General features: G+C 34.0%; 3 protein-coding genes and 1 long non-coding RNA gene across 4 annotated transcripts; 2 read left to right on the top strand and 2 right to left on the bottom strand.

Moving 5' to 3' along the window:
• Window positions 1–501: 501 nt before the first annotated feature.
• Window positions 502–2,134, top strand: LOC125872906 (uncharacterized). Its single transcript, XR_007447175.1, has 3 exons — window positions 502–611; window positions 761–810; window positions 2,055–2,134. It is a non-coding gene; the product is annotated as an uncharacterized LOC125872906 (long non-coding RNA).
• A 656-nt stretch (window positions 2,135–2,790) lies between these two features.
• Window positions 2,791–6,364, top strand: LOC125872893 (putative late blight resistance protein homolog R1A-3). Its single transcript, XM_049553687.1, has 3 exons — window positions 2,791–5,814; window positions 5,892–5,934; window positions 6,046–6,364. The coding sequence occupies exons 1-2, from the start codon at window positions 2,872–2,874 to the stop codon at window positions 5,892–5,894; spliced, it is 2,946 nt and encodes a 981-aa protein (XP_049409644.1). The 5' UTR covers window positions 2,791–2,871; the 3' UTR covers window positions 5,895–5,934; window positions 6,046–6,364.
• Window positions 6,365–6,468: 104 nt separating this feature from the next.
• LOC125872904 (uncharacterized) lies at window positions 6,469–7,725 on the bottom strand. The gene is made up of 3 exons (XM_049553699.1): window positions 7,588–7,725; window positions 7,079–7,411; window positions 6,469–6,817 (listed from the first exon to the last, which is right to left on the bottom strand). The coding sequence occupies exons 1-3, from the start codon at window positions 7,646–7,648 to the stop codon at window positions 6,678–6,680; spliced, it is 534 nt and encodes a 177-aa protein (XP_049409656.1). The 5' UTR covers window positions 7,649–7,725; the 3' UTR covers window positions 6,469–6,677.
• A 2,720-nt stretch (window positions 7,726–10,445) lies between these two features.
• Window positions 10,446–14,946, bottom strand: LOC125872898 (uncharacterized). Its single transcript, XM_049553694.1, has 4 exons — window positions 14,760–14,946; window positions 13,265–13,885; window positions 11,193–11,948; window positions 10,446–10,757 (listed from the first exon to the last, which is right to left on the bottom strand). The coding sequence occupies exons 1-4, from the start codon at window positions 14,796–14,798 to the stop codon at window positions 10,659–10,661; spliced, it is 1,515 nt and encodes a 504-aa protein (XP_049409651.1). The 5' UTR covers window positions 14,799–14,946; the 3' UTR covers window positions 10,446–10,658.
• Between the last annotated feature and the right edge of the window lie 2,036 nt (window positions 14,947–16,982).

Genomic DNA, 16,982 nt, shown 5'->3' on the forward strand with positions numbered 1-16,982 from the left:
ATAACAATAACAATANTATTATTATTTTATGATGATATGATCAACTTTTGAGTTAACATCTTCTCACTTTTAATATTTATGTATAATAATATAATATGACTCAGCTCATAGTGTCAGTCAATTAGCCAATAGGAATGAAACGACAACAACTATTAGTTATTAATTAGGGAAAGCGCATAAGTACCCCCAGCTTATGCCCGAAATCTCAGTGACACACCTAACCTTTACTAAAGTTCTATTACCGCCCGAACTTATTTTATATGTAATATTCTACCCCTTTTTGGCCTACGTGACACTATCTTGTGGGTCCAGCTCATGTTGACAATTTTTTTAAGAATAGTGCCACGTAGGCCGAAAAGAGGTAGAATATTATAGATATATTAAGTTCGGGAGGGTAATAGGACCTTAGTAAAGATTAGGTGTGTCTCTGGAATTTCGGGCATAGGCTGGGGTACCTATGCATTTTCCCTTATTAATTATAATAAAGCAATAATTGTTGTTTACCTACCATTAAATATATTATTTATGCAATAACTCAGAGCTCATATATATCTCTCTCTCTATACTAGACAACACCTTGTGTCTGGCAGATTGAATTCATGGTTATTGAGGTCAGTTTATTGATTCAAAATTTTATTTTGAACTTAAGATTTCATGATTCGATCGGTTTCTTTTTCTCTTGCCTCTAATTTTTTTTTTTTGGTGGTACTTGAATTTAATTTTAATTATATTTATCATCTCTTTGGCATATTCTTTCTAGGCTTGAATTACGAAATTGGAGATACAACAAGGAAATAAAAGTTGGTTTAGGTACTTCTCTCTTCTTTTTTGCAAATATTTAGGTTGGTTTCACTTGTCATCCCAAAGTCAACTTCTTAAACTGCTATATGAATCTATTTAGGGGTAGCAAAATCAAACTCAACTCAACTAATTCGATCAATCGGTTCAAGTTTTTGTCGTACTTTTTAACTTAATCCATTACAGCTCATTAAAAATTGGGTTGATATGCAGTCCAAATTGACTCATGTGGAATCTTGTTGAAACATTTTAATTTTTTTTTAATTTCATATGTCATATATAGCCATAATAAAGAGAGAGAAAAACATTTTATTGGTCATTAAATTTTTTCTAAAAGAATAGATAAAGCAATTAAAACTTAGTAAGAATTGGACGGCTTAAGTTATGACCCACATTTCAACTCAGGTAGCTTTTGCGCGGGTCAATAACTCGTCCATTTACTAACTTAGCTCAATTTGACTCACTCAATATCAACGCAACCCATCCATTCGACACCTCTAATGTAATTGCAACCCATTTAGGCTGCGGACTCCTCATATATATATATCCCCACTAGTAAACTTTGTATGAAACAACATCAGTTAAGTAATAGCATCTTCACAGAGTTCAACAATTATTTCTATTAATGAATTTCATATGGCAAAAGAACTTTTAATTATTTAGTAATAGAATTCTAGGTTGTTTCCGGACTTTACTTTGTGGGACTATATTGGGTGTGTTGTTGTTGTCGTGGTTGTCTAACTGTAGGTTGTTTAAAGAATTTCATATGAAAAATACTTCATTACGAACACTTGTAGGGAATTCTCAATTTCCCATAGCTTGAGGCATGTCTAATTTAGGGATTTAGTAGCAAAAGAAAGAACAATAGTCCATTCGAGTATGTAATGTATTGTTGTTAGGAGCTTATACACAAGTAGTAATGTAAGAATCCAAGCATGTCAAAAGACAGTATCTTTAAAGATATTTCACCCGGTATAGGTGTATCTCCAGAATTCAACAAGTTCTTCTAATATAAAACTAAGAGCACAAAAACTAACAAAGATAGACAAAAGAAAACCGAGCAAAATAAAATAGAAGTGAATGTATTTGTCTCTTAAGAACTCTCTCAAGAAGAAGAGTTTGTATAATTCAACTATCTCCCAAATGAAAACGTTTAGTAAAATATAGCTTCTAGCAATAGATATAGAAAAATGTGAATAGAAATGTTGCTCTTATTTAATAAAAAAACTCATATTCAAGAGTTGGTGAACTTGCAGAAGATGGCTCATAATGACATTGACAATGTGTTAGATCAGCTAAGATGGATCAAGGGTGGAGGTGATTTGGATGGAATCAGTATTGGTCTAATTAAGATAATTGAAATAAACCTAAGATTTTTTAGAACCTTTATAAAGTACCATCATGTTCTTTTTCCTATTCATTGGTCGAACTCAGGGAGAGGGTCAAATTGGTTGTGGAATTGCTTCACGTAGTTTTTCGTGGAATTCCAGATGAACGTAAAATTAACCTTAATCTGGAAAGGCTAGAATCACACTTGCTAGAGTTCATTGAAGGTAACACTATTTTAAGGTACAATTATGAGTTGAATGATTCCTATTTGTCGGAATATATGGATTGGCTCGGAAAGAATCTAAATTATGTATTGGTGTTCCTGGAATTCTTTCCTCCACCGAATAATGAAAACTTTGAAATAAATGGAATTTTAAAGCAAGTGAAAATCATTCAAAAGAAAATGAGATTTTTGAGTCACTTATATGCAACAGAGATAAATGGTTACGTCGACCATGAGAAGCTGGAGTTTTTAGAGACTCGAATTCAGTTCATGGCTAACAATGTGGAACAGTTTTGTCATGCTGTTTCGCTTAGCATTGATGAGAAGGATGAAGTTTTTATCTTGGATAAGCCTCCGTATCTGTTATGCCTGATTGTGCTAGTGGAGATGGAAAATGAAGAAGATTTTTCTTGGTGAACTAAAGACTTCAAAGTCTAAAGACTTCAAAGTTTACTCAATCAAGAACTTTTAAGGACAACAAATTGCTAAAAGGACTCTCACATCATCTCCACACTCTTCTGATGTACCTTAAAAACAAAAAGCTCGAGAACTTTCCTAATAATGTTTCCACTCGAACTATTGACGTGGCAATAGAGTACTTGTTGGTTTTCCTTAATGCTGATGTGTCAAATCATGCTATTGATGGTAACTGGTTGAATGAGGTTATGGAAAAGGTTGGAGCTATAGTGGGTGATGTTCTGTATGTAATTCAAAAGCTTCTTCCTAGCTCTATAAACAAAGATGACACAAGCAAAAACAATATTTGGTCGATACAGATAATGGAGAAAACTAAAGATCTGAAGGGACAAGTGAAGACATACTACAAATCCTTAAAATTCACTCCATCTCAGTTTCCCCCTGCTGGTGGATTGTGTTTTCTGGAGTCTCTTTTAAGGAAATTGAATGAGATGTCGAAATCTAAATCATGTTTAGATTTCATGATGAAACCTCATATTGGTAATTTAGAGAAAGAGCTATCATCTCTTGCATTCATCTTAGAGGAGGAGTTTTCATCTTTATCATCCATTTTCAGAGATGTTGCAAAGGCGCACCATGAACATAAAATTCCTAAAAATCTTCATAGGCGTACTATCAATTTGGCATATGAAGTTGAAGTTGCCATTGACTCTATTCTTGTTCAGTATAATGTTCTTTGGCATATTTTTTGCTCACTTCCTTCAATCTTAAAAGAGATCAAGCACATTTGTGCAGAGGTGACTGAGATGTGGTCGGCGGACGTTGCTCTTAAGCCTTGTTATGTGATAGCACCATCTAAACATCTGCCAACTCGACATAGCAATCCTGTGAATGATGAGGAGATAGTAGGATTTGAGAATGACACAGAAAAGATGATTCAGTATCTGATTAGAGGTACAAATGAGCTAGATGTCCTCTCAATTGTAGGCATGGGAGGACAAGGGAAAACGACTATTGCTAGACAGGTGTACAATAACGACATAATTGTTTCTTGCTTCGATGTTCGAGCATGGTGCATCATTTCCCAAACATATAATTGGAGAGAGCTATTACAAGAGATTTTCAGTCAAGTTACTGGTTCAAAGGATAAGGAAGATAAGGATGACATCCTTGCTGACAAGTTGAGGAAACACCTAATGGGAAAAAGATATCTCATTGTCTTGGATGATATGTGGGATGGCACGGCATGGGATGACTTAAGGCTTTCCTTTCCAGATGTTGGAAATAGAAGCAGAATAGTAGTAACAACTCGACTTGAGAAAGTGGGTGCCTATGTCATGCACCATATTGATCCGTACATCCTTCCATTTCTCACACCAGAAGAGAGTTGCCAATTGTTGCAGAAAAAAGTATTTCAGCAGGAAGGTTGCCCACCTGAACTACAAGATGTGAGTCTAGCAATTGCGAAAAGATGCAAAGGATTGCCTCTAGTAGTTGTCTTGGTTGCTGGAATAATCAAAAGGAAGAAAACGGAAGCCTCTTGGTGGGATGTGGTTGAAAAATCTCTTCTTTCCTCTCATGGTGAATCTGAAGGATACAGTCTGTCAGTTGTGCAGTTAAGTTATGATAACTTACCTGACCATTTAAGACCATGCCTTCTTTACATGGGGATGTTTCTGGAGGACACAAAAATTCCAGTGTCTAAATTGATAAGTTTATGGATTGCGGAAGGTTTCGTGCAGAACATTGAATCTGGGAGAGTAATGGAAGAGGCAGCAGAAGGTTACTTGATGGATCTCATCCACAGTAACGTGGTAATGGTTTCAAAGAGAAAATATAATGGTAAAGTCAAATACTGTCAGGTTCATGATGTGGTGCTTCACTTTTGCTTGGAGAGGAGTAGAGAAGAGAAGTTTATGCTACTAGTAAAGGGGCATTATAGCCACCAGTTTCAACCTTCTGAATGGAAGGAAAGTCGAGTGAGCTTCAATTACAGTAATGAGCTTTCCAAGTTTGCATCTCTGAGATCCAAAACACGGAAAACTTTCAATCAACACTTGAGGTCATTGATAATGACGAATGGAGGTCTATTTCATATCTCATATACTTGGGATCCCTTCCGTCAGTGTAGTAAATTGAGACTTGTTAAGGTCTTGGATTTGAGTTCTCATAAAGTGGAGTGTTTGTCGTCAGCTACATTGCAACCACTAATTCACCTGAAGTACCTTGCACTTCACACAAGTAAATTTGATTTTCATCCAAAATCACATCTTCCCAATCTTGAAACTTTGATTGTGAATTGTTATGCCAACACTATGCTGTTACCAGGGACTTTTTGGAAAATGGAAAAATTAAGGCATGTTGACATGCATTTGCCTGAATTTGATAAGCAAGGGATCTTTGAAGAATCCTCTAAATTGGAAAATTTGAGGATATTAAGGGCAGTTGTAATTGAAATTGATAGGGTGGATGTGTTATTAGGGAAGTGTCCTAATGTTCAAGAACTTCGAATCAGGTTTAAAGGCGATAGAAAATCCAGAGAGCCTTTTTGTTCCACATTGGAGAGTTTTACCAAGCTTCAATCAGTTTTCATTTCCTTTATGGGGTCCCCAATTCCATCGGAGTTACACTTACCTTCAAATTTAAAAAAACTGGTATTAGATGGGATTCATGTAGAAAAAGCAATTTATTTCACCGTGGGACTACCAAATCTGGAGTGTCTCCATTTAAGGGATTTCACTCATTCCGAAGAGTGGTACCTTCCTATAGATATCACACTGCATAAACTTAAGTTCTTGAAACTGTCCTACTTACGTATCTCAAGGTGGAATGTCTCGGAGGAATCCTTTCCCCTGCTTGAAACACTTGTTATAAATGGGTGTAGTAAGCTTGAGGAGATCCAGTTAAGCTTTGCAAATATTCTAACACTGAAACAGATTAAGTTGATGTACTCTGGGAACGAATCACTGGAGGCTTCAGTTGAGAGAATTAAAGAAGAAATCACAGAGAATGAAGGATGTGACCGTCTTAACGTCATCATTATCAAAGTAAGTAAAAAAAAAAACTCATATCCTGTGTGTGCTGCTTTTAAGTATCTAATTTGATAACAATGTGTTTAATACAGTGAGGAGAGCTATCACTGGCAGCTCTGAGTAACCACAACAATGGTATTGTTTCAGTTATTTTTTCTTTCTAATTATTCAATGCTTGCTTTCGCTTAATTTCTCCGTGTTGATCTCAAACTAACGAGGATGTGTTCGAATTTGACAATTGCTTAGACAACTGCAGCAAAAGTACAGACATGTTGCTGCCATGCTCATGCTGAAGTCTATTGTGCGGCTAGCAGAAACGCCCATCCTCTCATCAACTCCTTTTCTGTATGTTTTAGATGATCGCAGACCAATATATGTCACATGATCTGTCAAAACATTGTTTCGTTTTGTTTCTGTAATGTGATGGTTGTTTTCCCTGTTAATTTCTATAATCCCTTTATCTTTCACCTTAATTACCACATTCATGTTCTGAAGCGCGATCCTATGTTTTCTTCTGCTTGCTTTGTATATGATACTTCATTCCTTTAATATAACAAGAAGGTAGATTGACTTATTCATCGTGCCAATCCTTATTTACTACTAGTAGTAGTAGTACATCTTTTTAAACAGTTGGGTCTAGCGTGACGTTATATGCATCATTTCATGTATATATAATGTAACTTCCATTGATTGATAAGAAAAAGGGAAAGTGTGAACATGGAAACAATTGAGAATAAAATTCATACTTATTATGAATTGAAATGACAACTTGAAGTAATCCTCAAATTATTTAGTAAAAGCAAACAACAAAAAGGGCAATGTATATAAACAGAGCAACATATGAACCTCTTAGTAATGCAATTGGAAAAGCTTCATGATCACCTTGGAGCATCAGCCTCCAATGTGAGTCCAGTGCTTGCAGCTGACGGTGCACGCGCCACACCTGAACTTTGGATTTGGCTCATTTCACGGCGTCCATTCAAATTTCCCCCCTTGCAAAATGCTGGCAAATACACCCCTGCCACAATATATGAAAAGTTATTGACACGTTCTTTTTGACACCTAAATACAAAGGAAATCTATAGCTTATTTACTAAAAATAGACGATTTACCTTGTACACGCTGACAATGTTAAAAAACTCTTAGATCATAGATATCAGTGTTATCATTTTATCAAGTTACAATTATATAATACTTATAAATGACATCTTTCAGTTGACCTGATAGTGCGTAGAAGTTAAGTTCAAAAGACATTTGAAGTAATGAAATGTAATCCTACCTTCTCCCAAAGCCAAATTGTAGTAAAGATCAACAATGTTAGGGCACTTTTGGTAGCATTGTTGAGAGCAAAGCTTAGAGGTGAATGATGATTCAAGAAGGGAATCAGAAGAAATGCCAAGAGAGTTTCTATCAGCTCCACAAGCACTAATGCACTCATCACTTTCAATCAAATTTGTTATGTCAATATTGGACACTAACACCTCTGAGGTCTTGCATTGGTACCCTCTTCTTCCCTCAATTGATTCATAACTCTCCAAAGAGCAACGCTTCCCTGACGAAGCAACTGAGTAGGCACACAGTCCTACTGACAAATCTTCACACAAAATTTCACCTGTATTTTCGAAGCATGATAATACAAAACAAGATTTAAAGTCAGTGGATTCAGAATACAAATTTAGTACAAATGAATGTAATTATGCTTAAATTATGGAGGAACTCATAAGTCTCCTAGACTAGTATTTATCTACGTTTAAAAAATATGTATATAAAAGAAGATCTAGTACGTACCACTACCAAGAGCTCCATGGACAAGAAGTGAGAAACCAAGGAATATAGTGATGAGTTCCATATTTTGTAAACAAGAAAATTAAATGCTATTTCTTCTTAGTGAAAGTATATAGAATAAGTAATTCAAGAAGAGAATTTGGTGATGAGAGATATGGAATAGAATGAGGTTCTTTATATAGGCAAAATTTAGATGAGTCCAATATTTTTAGTGTGGTTCAAACGCTATTAGAAACAAAGGTTTTTTCCATCGTGAATCAATAAAAAAATCGTATTGTAAACTATGATTTTTTTTCATCCATTTTTGCTGAACCAGCTCATTGAAAAAGACGTATAGTGAGAAACAAATACATACTACTCCCTCCGTCTCATTTTATGTGGCACCCTTTTCTTTTTGGTTCGTCCCAAAAAGAATGTCAACGTACAATAATTAGAAATAATTTAATTTTAAAATACTCATTTTACCCTTAATGAAATGATTTTCAGCGTAACCACACCAATATTTAAAAATTGTTTTAGACCACAAGTTCCAAAAATCTTTTTTTTTTCTTAAATATCATGTCAAGTCAAGTGGTGCCACATAAAATGAGGCGGAAAAATATTATTTTTCTTTTTTCTCACTAACATTTTATGATCGGAAATTTGAGATTTTTTTTAGTAGTGAAAATAATTGTTAATACATTATCAGTAGCGTAGACAGAAATTTGCACAAATGATATTGGTCCCATAATTTGGATTGTGCGTGGGTTTGGGACTAGAAATGTAGTGACCTTAGATCATGTTCCAAATTGATATGTTACTCTCTATTCAAAAAGTGTGTATATTATGTAGACATAAAATATTAGTAGTTCTTTAAGATAATGTTTTACGTACACTTTTTTCACTTTAATAGGGTAAGGTTATATAATCTTTTGGTTTTATTTAGATTGTTCTTATCTTTGGAATTTGGCAAAATGGAAGCAATTTGTATTCAAATTTTCTGCCGAATATTGGGGCCATTTCTTTTTCCTAAATTACTCTCACTGTTCTAAAATACTTGTCACAATTTTTCTTTTGTGAATTAAATGACGTAAATTTTGATCGATACTTTAAGATAGGGGTGTATATAGCCGGGTTGGTTCGGGTTTTTCAAATATCAAACCAAACCATATGTGTCGGATTTTTAAATCTATAAACCAAACCAATAAAACTCGAGTTTTTCAACTTCAGGTTTTTTCGGGTTTTTTCCGGAAAAGTATTCATACAAACATATAATTTACTTGTACTTCAAATATTTCTTTAGTCCTACCAAAACACAAAATATTATATGAGTAATGATACTAAAATATCCAACAAAAAATAATAATAATGAAATCACGTAAAACAAATATTGCAAATTAACAAGTCATAATGAAAATGATCATAATTTAAAAGTACTAAATCATGCTAAAATAAGTTTAATAAGTATTAGCTACATGACTAAATATTAAAGGAAATTAAAATTAGATTATGTATTTGAATAAACCAATGTAAAACCATAGAACAAATATTCAATATTATTGTCATTCTTAGTGTTGAATTGATTTTTTTTTCCTTTAGTATTAATTTAATTTTGATTTAAGCTTTATTATAATTACCAATATCTGTGGACTATAATCTTTATTGAACCATTTAAAATTCTAAGTTTCAAACTTGAAATAATAATATATTAAAAGATAAAAACTATGAAAAAATATAAGAAATATTTAAAAATTATATCAAAGTAAATATTTTTATGTATAAAATAAAATTTTAAAATTATATATATAATGTCGGGTTGGTTTGGTCTCGGGTTGGTTTTTTTTAGTTAAAACCAACCCAAATATAGTCGGATTTTTTTTCCAATACCAAACCAAGTCAAACCAACCACTAGTCGGGGTTTTTTTCTCGGTTTGCGGTTTGATTCGGTTTCCGGTTCGGTTTTGTACACCCCTACTTTAAGATATAATTGATATGAGAAAAAAATATAATTTAAAGTGTCGTACGTGTAATATTTCACGTAGGATGCATGTGTCTATTTGTTCAATTTTATACAAATTTAAATATTTGTTTGTATGTGTACACCCAAAGTTGAAGGACATAAATGACAGTTGAAGCCAAGTTAAGAACACATTTATGTATTATGCCGTTTTCGAGCTTTTGTCCAATAATTTAGAATGACTTAATAAGAAGTTGTTGGTCATTCCATAGTCTCTAGGCTTTTTAAAAAAATAAATTAGGGGTAGCTAATGAAGAGATGATTACACGGTGGAGAATCGAACCCTCACTAACAAACTGAAAGTTCAGATAGTCAACTAATTATGGGTGCATTTCGATTATTGGTTTATCTGTTGAATTTGAGTGCATTATTACAAGTTTTGTCAACTTAAATGACCAATTAATAGATGTTCTCAGAAAAATCACCGAGGATCCAGAATTGACTATATTTGTGGCAAGATAGGAGCATATGATGTTGCTACAACTTGAAGAGGAGTATTATATAAATGAAAAAAGCCTATATTATGTAAATATGTAAATATTATCTTATCCCTATTCAGCTAACTAGAGTGATAAAATTTTCTCATCTAATTAAGCATATGAACAACAACCAAGTTTCACTTGAAGTTGCAATTGTATTTGGACAAATTGGAAAAACGGAAGTTTTTACAAATGACTACTTTGTTGGCTCAGAGATTTGAATATTACCTGCTTTATTTGAGATATCGCAGGAACAAAAACAATGTAAAAACTAGGCATTAAGTCACACTGCGTGCATGCCAAAGGCACACATGCAATAGTCTGCATCTAGCGATAAAGCACAACAATGTTATTTACAATGGCATAAAACATGGAAATAACACGCGAAATATAATTTCATGACATTGAAGAGTTACGTTGTTTGTAGAAGATAATAAAATTTCATATATAATCCACTTGGTGTCAAGAAATGTGGTGGCTAGGTATGAGAATAGACAATCAATATAATACAGTACGATATAATCACACACATACCGTATATGGCAAATACATATAATATAATCACACCATGATGTTCACGTCTCCGTCATGTTGAAAGTTCATACTTTAAGCATAACCTTAGGATAAGGTTCCCTAATGTTGAAAACATCATTTAGAACTGTTTTTGAGATTAAAGACGCTTTCAGCAAATTCAGGGCCTGCAAAAGTTAATATATAGTTAATGAGGATTCGATATATATATAGATTTTAATAAATCATGCATGGTTAGTTCCATTGTTTGAATCTTTTGGCATAATCCATAGTTACAACACACAAGTTCAAGCCAATTCAATTTATCATTTACTTGCAACCTTTTATGATGTGCAAAAGCCTCGTTACTCTGTACTAACTGATCGAACACTGTGCAAAAGCCTTTTTCCTAAATGATGAAGAGATAAAAATAATTTTATAGATCTATCCCGTGTCTAGTATTGCATGGTTCCACTTTGCAAGAACTCTGAAACCTGGGGACTTGAAACACAAAGGATAAAAATGAATTGAATACCTTGCGGTGCTTACACCTCTCACCTATTGATGTTTCTGTCCAAAATCCCAATTAATATGCAAGTAAATCAAGTAGAAAGTGTACATACCTCGTCCTTCCCAACAGTTACAGTGCGTTCCTCGACATCACTGGTTGACACCTTCATTTGATTAAGCTGAGTTATAATTGTGGTAGGGGAAAAAGGAATCACTAGAAGATTATCCATTATCATAAACGTTGCGGGTCCTTTCAAGTACCCTTCACCCTTTATAGTTTCTCCTGATGGAGACTTTGGATCCAAAATATTGATGGCTAAATCGCTTGCTTCTTCCTCATTTACTATCGATGATCCCTCAGATTTATTAGTGTTCCTTACTAATTCTATACATCCTGAGTCATCATATCTGTATTTCGGGTACTCCTCTTCCACCTCGAGAATATGACTGTCAAAACCAGAGTGTGGAAACAGTTTCGGAGAGAGTAACATATTTTTGCACTCTTCTGATTTGATATAATTTTCCGAACTCAAATCAGCAGCACCCTTATACAAATTATCTATACATCCAAGTCTTGAGTTAGCACCTAGCTGCTTTACTACAGCCCCTAACGGGAATACAAGGAAACTGAAAAGGAAGTCTACAAGCTTGACCCCGGCTTCTGCATACAAAACCTTCTTCTTACTTTTGCTGACTATAAGCTTCAGGCTCATAGTATTTGTGTTTTGAGACATGGTCTTCTTGTCTAACTTTGCAGTTTGGTTATCTTCGTACTTCGATATATCTTTCAACCAACTTCCCTGGCTATTCAGTACCATATTTGTCAAAGCCGTCTTCGAGAACAATGAGAACTTCAGTAGTTGGAACACCTAAATCAGGTCATATGCATCAGTGATGAGGCACGAAAATTGCGGAAACTAGAATACCACACAAAGTAAACGTGAATTTTTGAAACAAAAAGAAGAGGCAAATAAGAACCCAAGTATTAATATGGTAATGGATGATCGCACAAACAGAATCAGTTAGTAGAAGAAGATAAAGAGATCATGTAGCAGATAACCAAGAAATTAGCAAATTACGCCAAATGAAAATGTCTTAACCTTTCAATCTTGCCTCTGTTCTTCTAATCATTTCCTTGAATGAGAAAGTCTTAGCGAAAACCTTAATTCTTAACAAGTTCTTAACAAAAACCTAGAGTAGCAGATGGTAAAGTTTTATGTTTCAATAAGGCATAATACATAGATAGACACCTTAACTTGGCCTCAACTAACAACCAAACACTCCAACTTTGAGGATGCACATCTAGACACCTCAACTCATCTCTATTACGTTGGTAGAACACTCCACCTTACAAAATAATCATCTAGACAGCTCCAAAATTTATGTGTGATGTCAGCATGGGGTTCTAAGGTGTCTAATGTGCACTCCCAAAGTTGGAGTGTTTACTTGCCAGTTGAGGCCAAGTTTGAGTGCCTATCTATGTATTATGCCTTTCAATAATGTGATCAGACTTGTGCTTGCGAAAACCAAAAGAAGCAAGAGTGGACAATGTGTTAAAGGAAAGAGTTAAAAACAAACTAAGTTGATGATTCTAATTTGTACCTCTTTTACCTTGCAATTAGTTCTTCCTTGTCATTAACCATACACTCGAATTGAACCTCACTATGTCTTATATACACAAAGTTTATTCGTGATGAAGTATTTTTCGTAAAATATCCAACAAAGTTCGGCTACATATTTAGCCATTAAATGTAGAGCGTTAAGTAGTTGTGAAGAATCAAGTAAGACAGTTCAGCTATCACCCATCCTCCGGTGTAACTACTCCAGGATGGATCTTACTGTGATGAAGTATTTTTCGTAAAATATCCAACAAAGTTCAGCCTACATATTTAGCCATTAAATGTAGAGCGTTAAGTAGTTGTGAAGAATCAAGTAAGACAGTTCAGCTATCACCCATCCTCCAGTGTAACTACTCCAGGGTGGATCTAACTGATTGTCTAATCTTCCACCATTATAATACTCAATTTAATTTTCTCTCAAACTAAATGAAGATGACAGACCAGATAATAACTTGAAGGAGAAATAATAAATGAAGAATTGCTCTTATGAAACTAATTTTGAACAAGTTAGGGACTCCGAAAATAAGAATGGTATGCATCGTACAACATATAGGTAAAAATATTACCTCCTCAGTACCAACTTCTACTGTCTTTGCCTCAATTTCACTCTTGTCACTGACTCCGAGTTTTCTGAACAAAGCAGTTAAACTAGCAGTTGAGGCCGGTATTACCTGCAAATCATCTGTAATCATAAAGCTTGCTGCCCCACCCTTTAGAAAGACTTCAACCACGCTTTCTCCCCCACAACTTCTCTTCTCTTCCTTCTCATTAATTATTCTCTCAAATTGTGTCAATCTATTACAGTGGAAGCACTGTGTATTCTGCGAGATACTGAATATGTTTTTACACCTAGGGTTATAGCTATTACAGTCAAACAACTTCCCTACATTCTCCGAATAATCAACATTGAGCTTCAACTTTTCACACTGAACTTCTGATGCATTCCGTGGCATGATCAACATGGATTTGCAGTAGCTTGTACGCAAGAACCTTGGCTCAAGCGACTTAACACTGGCATAAACACTGCTAATTGATCCCAATTGAACCATTTCATATTCAAGAAGATTTAGAACTGTACCTAACGGGAGTGTCAAGAATGAGAAGAGGGTGTCGATGAATTCATGGTACGACTCTGCAAAGATTACTCGGTTTCTGTTCTTGTCAATCATAATCTTAAGTTTAATAACCTGAAATTCAAGACTTCAAATGGTCATAACTTTAAGAATGCTTACAGTAATTGATATTTGAAACTTTCTCCACCCCATTCTGTTTAGCATTATTTGACTAGACACAAATTGTGACATATAATAAGTTATATATACATAAATTTTCAATCGTAGATACTAGCTCATGAGTTGGGGATTGTCCAAAAACAATTCTGGATATCAAGAGCATGCACAAGATAACATGAGAACCTTATGTTAAGCGGAGGCGGATCCCGTGTTTAAAATTTAACGTTCTTAGCATTGGACTCACTGTATTTTTAAAATTATGGGTTCAAACTTCAAACCTATTATTTATTTATTGCAATTTTAATACATTTTTACACATAAATTTATACTCCGCATTGTAAGTACTAGGTTCGAATGAACCTAGTTCCAGCATGCTGCATCCGCCTATCTTTGACCGAATTCAACCCAAAATTTAGCTCATCAGGTGAGATTGTTAAAATTCATATGAGCAGTCAATCAGGGTGGCCAATTGAACACCCTTCGTCGAAAAATTATACTAAGGTTAAAAATTATTTTTCATATGATGTATATATTAAATCTTGAACACCCTTAGCGAAATTTCTGACTTCGCCACTATGGGTCAACAACAGAACACCCCCCCCCCCCCCAATCTACACAAGTTCCCTTGGATACTTGGGTCTAACTCAGTACAAAATCTAGGTTCGGATTGTTCAAAATTATACGGTGATAACAAGTTAACAACATCAATCAATGAGTAAAAACTTGATAGTTAACACAATATAAGAATGTCAACATTAACTAGCTTGTAATTAAATAAATCTATCAATTTGTCTAGAAAATAAGAAAGAGCTAATACAAATTAGAATACCTTAGGGCCTTCATCAGATCTATGGCGTCCAGCAGACATTTTAACTTAGAATTTGAGACTCAAGATTGGAAAATTGTGAGTGAACAGAGTGATTCAACTTGACTGATTTATGTAATAAAAAGAAAGACTTGCTACGTTTTTTCAAGTCAGGATTCCATCAACTAAAGTTAGTATATATTATTATATACTCTCTCCATTTCATACTAATTGAATTTTTGAAGTGTTTTACACTCTTTAAGAAAAGTAGATTAAGATATAATTTGAACATAGTTTTCTATTTTTACCCTTATTAATTATTGTCAAATTTATTGAATTCAACCCATTGAAAATCCAAATAAAGGGTAAAATTGGAAGAACACTCTAAAAGTAGTCTTGAAAACTGAACAATTAAGTTAATTTAAGAAATAAAAAATGTCTCAAAAATTCAATTAATATAAAATGGAGGGAGTATAATATTCCTTCCGTTTTATTTATTTGTCTTACTCTTTTTTTTCAATATGTCTAAAAAAGAATGTTTTTTTTCAATGTTCTTTGATTTTAACTTTTCCATATGACATATTTAATTAAGATCAGAAGATTAAAGAATATCTTGATACATTTTACGTATTTTTAATTCAATAGTACAAGATTTAAAAAATTATTTATCTTTTTAATTTATGTGCTAAATTGAAACAAGACGATGAAATTAAAACGGAGCGACAATTTTTTTTTTTGGTTGTTGTGTAGGGCCTCTTTGAACTTGGCGCTAATGACATTATCATTTACTTCCTCTATCCCTAATTACTTGTCCATTTTTGAATTAACACACTTATTAAAAAATCAATTAATGACATACTGAGTTTATCATTTTATTTCTATTAATTATGAAGTGGATGAAAAATTCTGCATTTTTCAAAGTAATTAGTCATTTAATTGAGGGTATAATATGTAAAAAAAATTGTCCTTTCTTGATTTGTCAAAATAGACAAGTAATTAGAGACAATTATAAAAGGAAAAATGAACAAGTAATTAGGGACAGAGGGAGTAACATTCTTTTTTAAGTACCTATTTAGATGTTATTTATAGCGATTTAATTGCACAATTTTGTCTTCAATCGAGTCGACTTATATTCAATTTTTTTTTGTATTTAGTAATCGAATTTATGTTTAAAGGCGTAAGTTTTTTAAAGACGTGAAACATAATATTCTCTCCGTTTTTTTTATATGTCATCCCTTTTTATAAATAGTTGGACCAAAATATTTGTCATTTTATAAAATCAATGCATAAAATATCATATTCTTCCTATTATACCCTTGATAGAGTAGTTAATTAGTCTTGAAAATATATATACTTTGACCAACTTAGGAAAATTAATAAGTAATTAATATTCATTGGAATACTTCATACATTGATTAATTACTCTCTCCATTCACTATTCTATAAAATCTTATTTTTGAAAATAAACTCAAAACTTTAAATAGTCATCCAAAGGCATTTTAATTTTTGAAATCTAGCATATTCATCATTTATTGAAAAGTTGACTTAAGAAAACATTAAATAATGGTAGAATGGTACAGTTACTTAATTTCTTAATGTAAGTACAATATAAAAAAATGACATATAAAAAGGAACAGATGGAGTAATAAAGAGTAGTGGCCTAGTCAGGAGATTGTAATTATGTAGTGGACATTCATATTAATATACTCCACATTGATAGTTAATGAGATAAATACTTCTTATAAGATTTGGATAATCCTATTTCCTTTTAATTAGGCGCAAAACCTAATTGAACATAGTATCAGAGTAGCATCCATCTCACCCAATATTGAGTCCCCCAAAATTAAAATTGTTCGCGCACCAGATGATAAAATACTGAGTGTGAGGTGGTGTATTAAAGAATGACAAAACTCTCATATTGATGATTAATGAGTTGGGTGGACTCATTGTAAGATTTGACAATCCTCCTCTTTTTGAGCTAGCTTAGGGGTGGCAGGGGGACCGGGTCGACCCGCCCCGGCCCGCGACCGGTCCGAGAACCGGCCCGCCGGACCTGGTCCCGTTTGAAGATGGCGGGATGGGGGCTTTCGGGATAGGGGACTGGTACTGGTCCGGTTCACCCGTTGGTCCCGGTCGACCCGGCCCGGTCCCGGTCCCGGCCCGGATGAACCGGCAGGTTCGCGGGATCCCCTAACAATTTTTTTTTTTTAAATTCTATCCGTTGGGCAACGGCTAGTGGGCCCCCCC

The sequence above is a fragment of the Solanum stenotomum genome, chromosome 8, assembly GCF_019186545.1.
Source record: "Solanum stenotomum isolate F172 chromosome 8, ASM1918654v1, whole genome shotgun sequence".
In the NCBI taxonomy this organism is placed as follows: domain Eukaryota; kingdom Viridiplantae; phylum Streptophyta; class Magnoliopsida; order Solanales; family Solanaceae; genus Solanum; species Solanum stenotomum.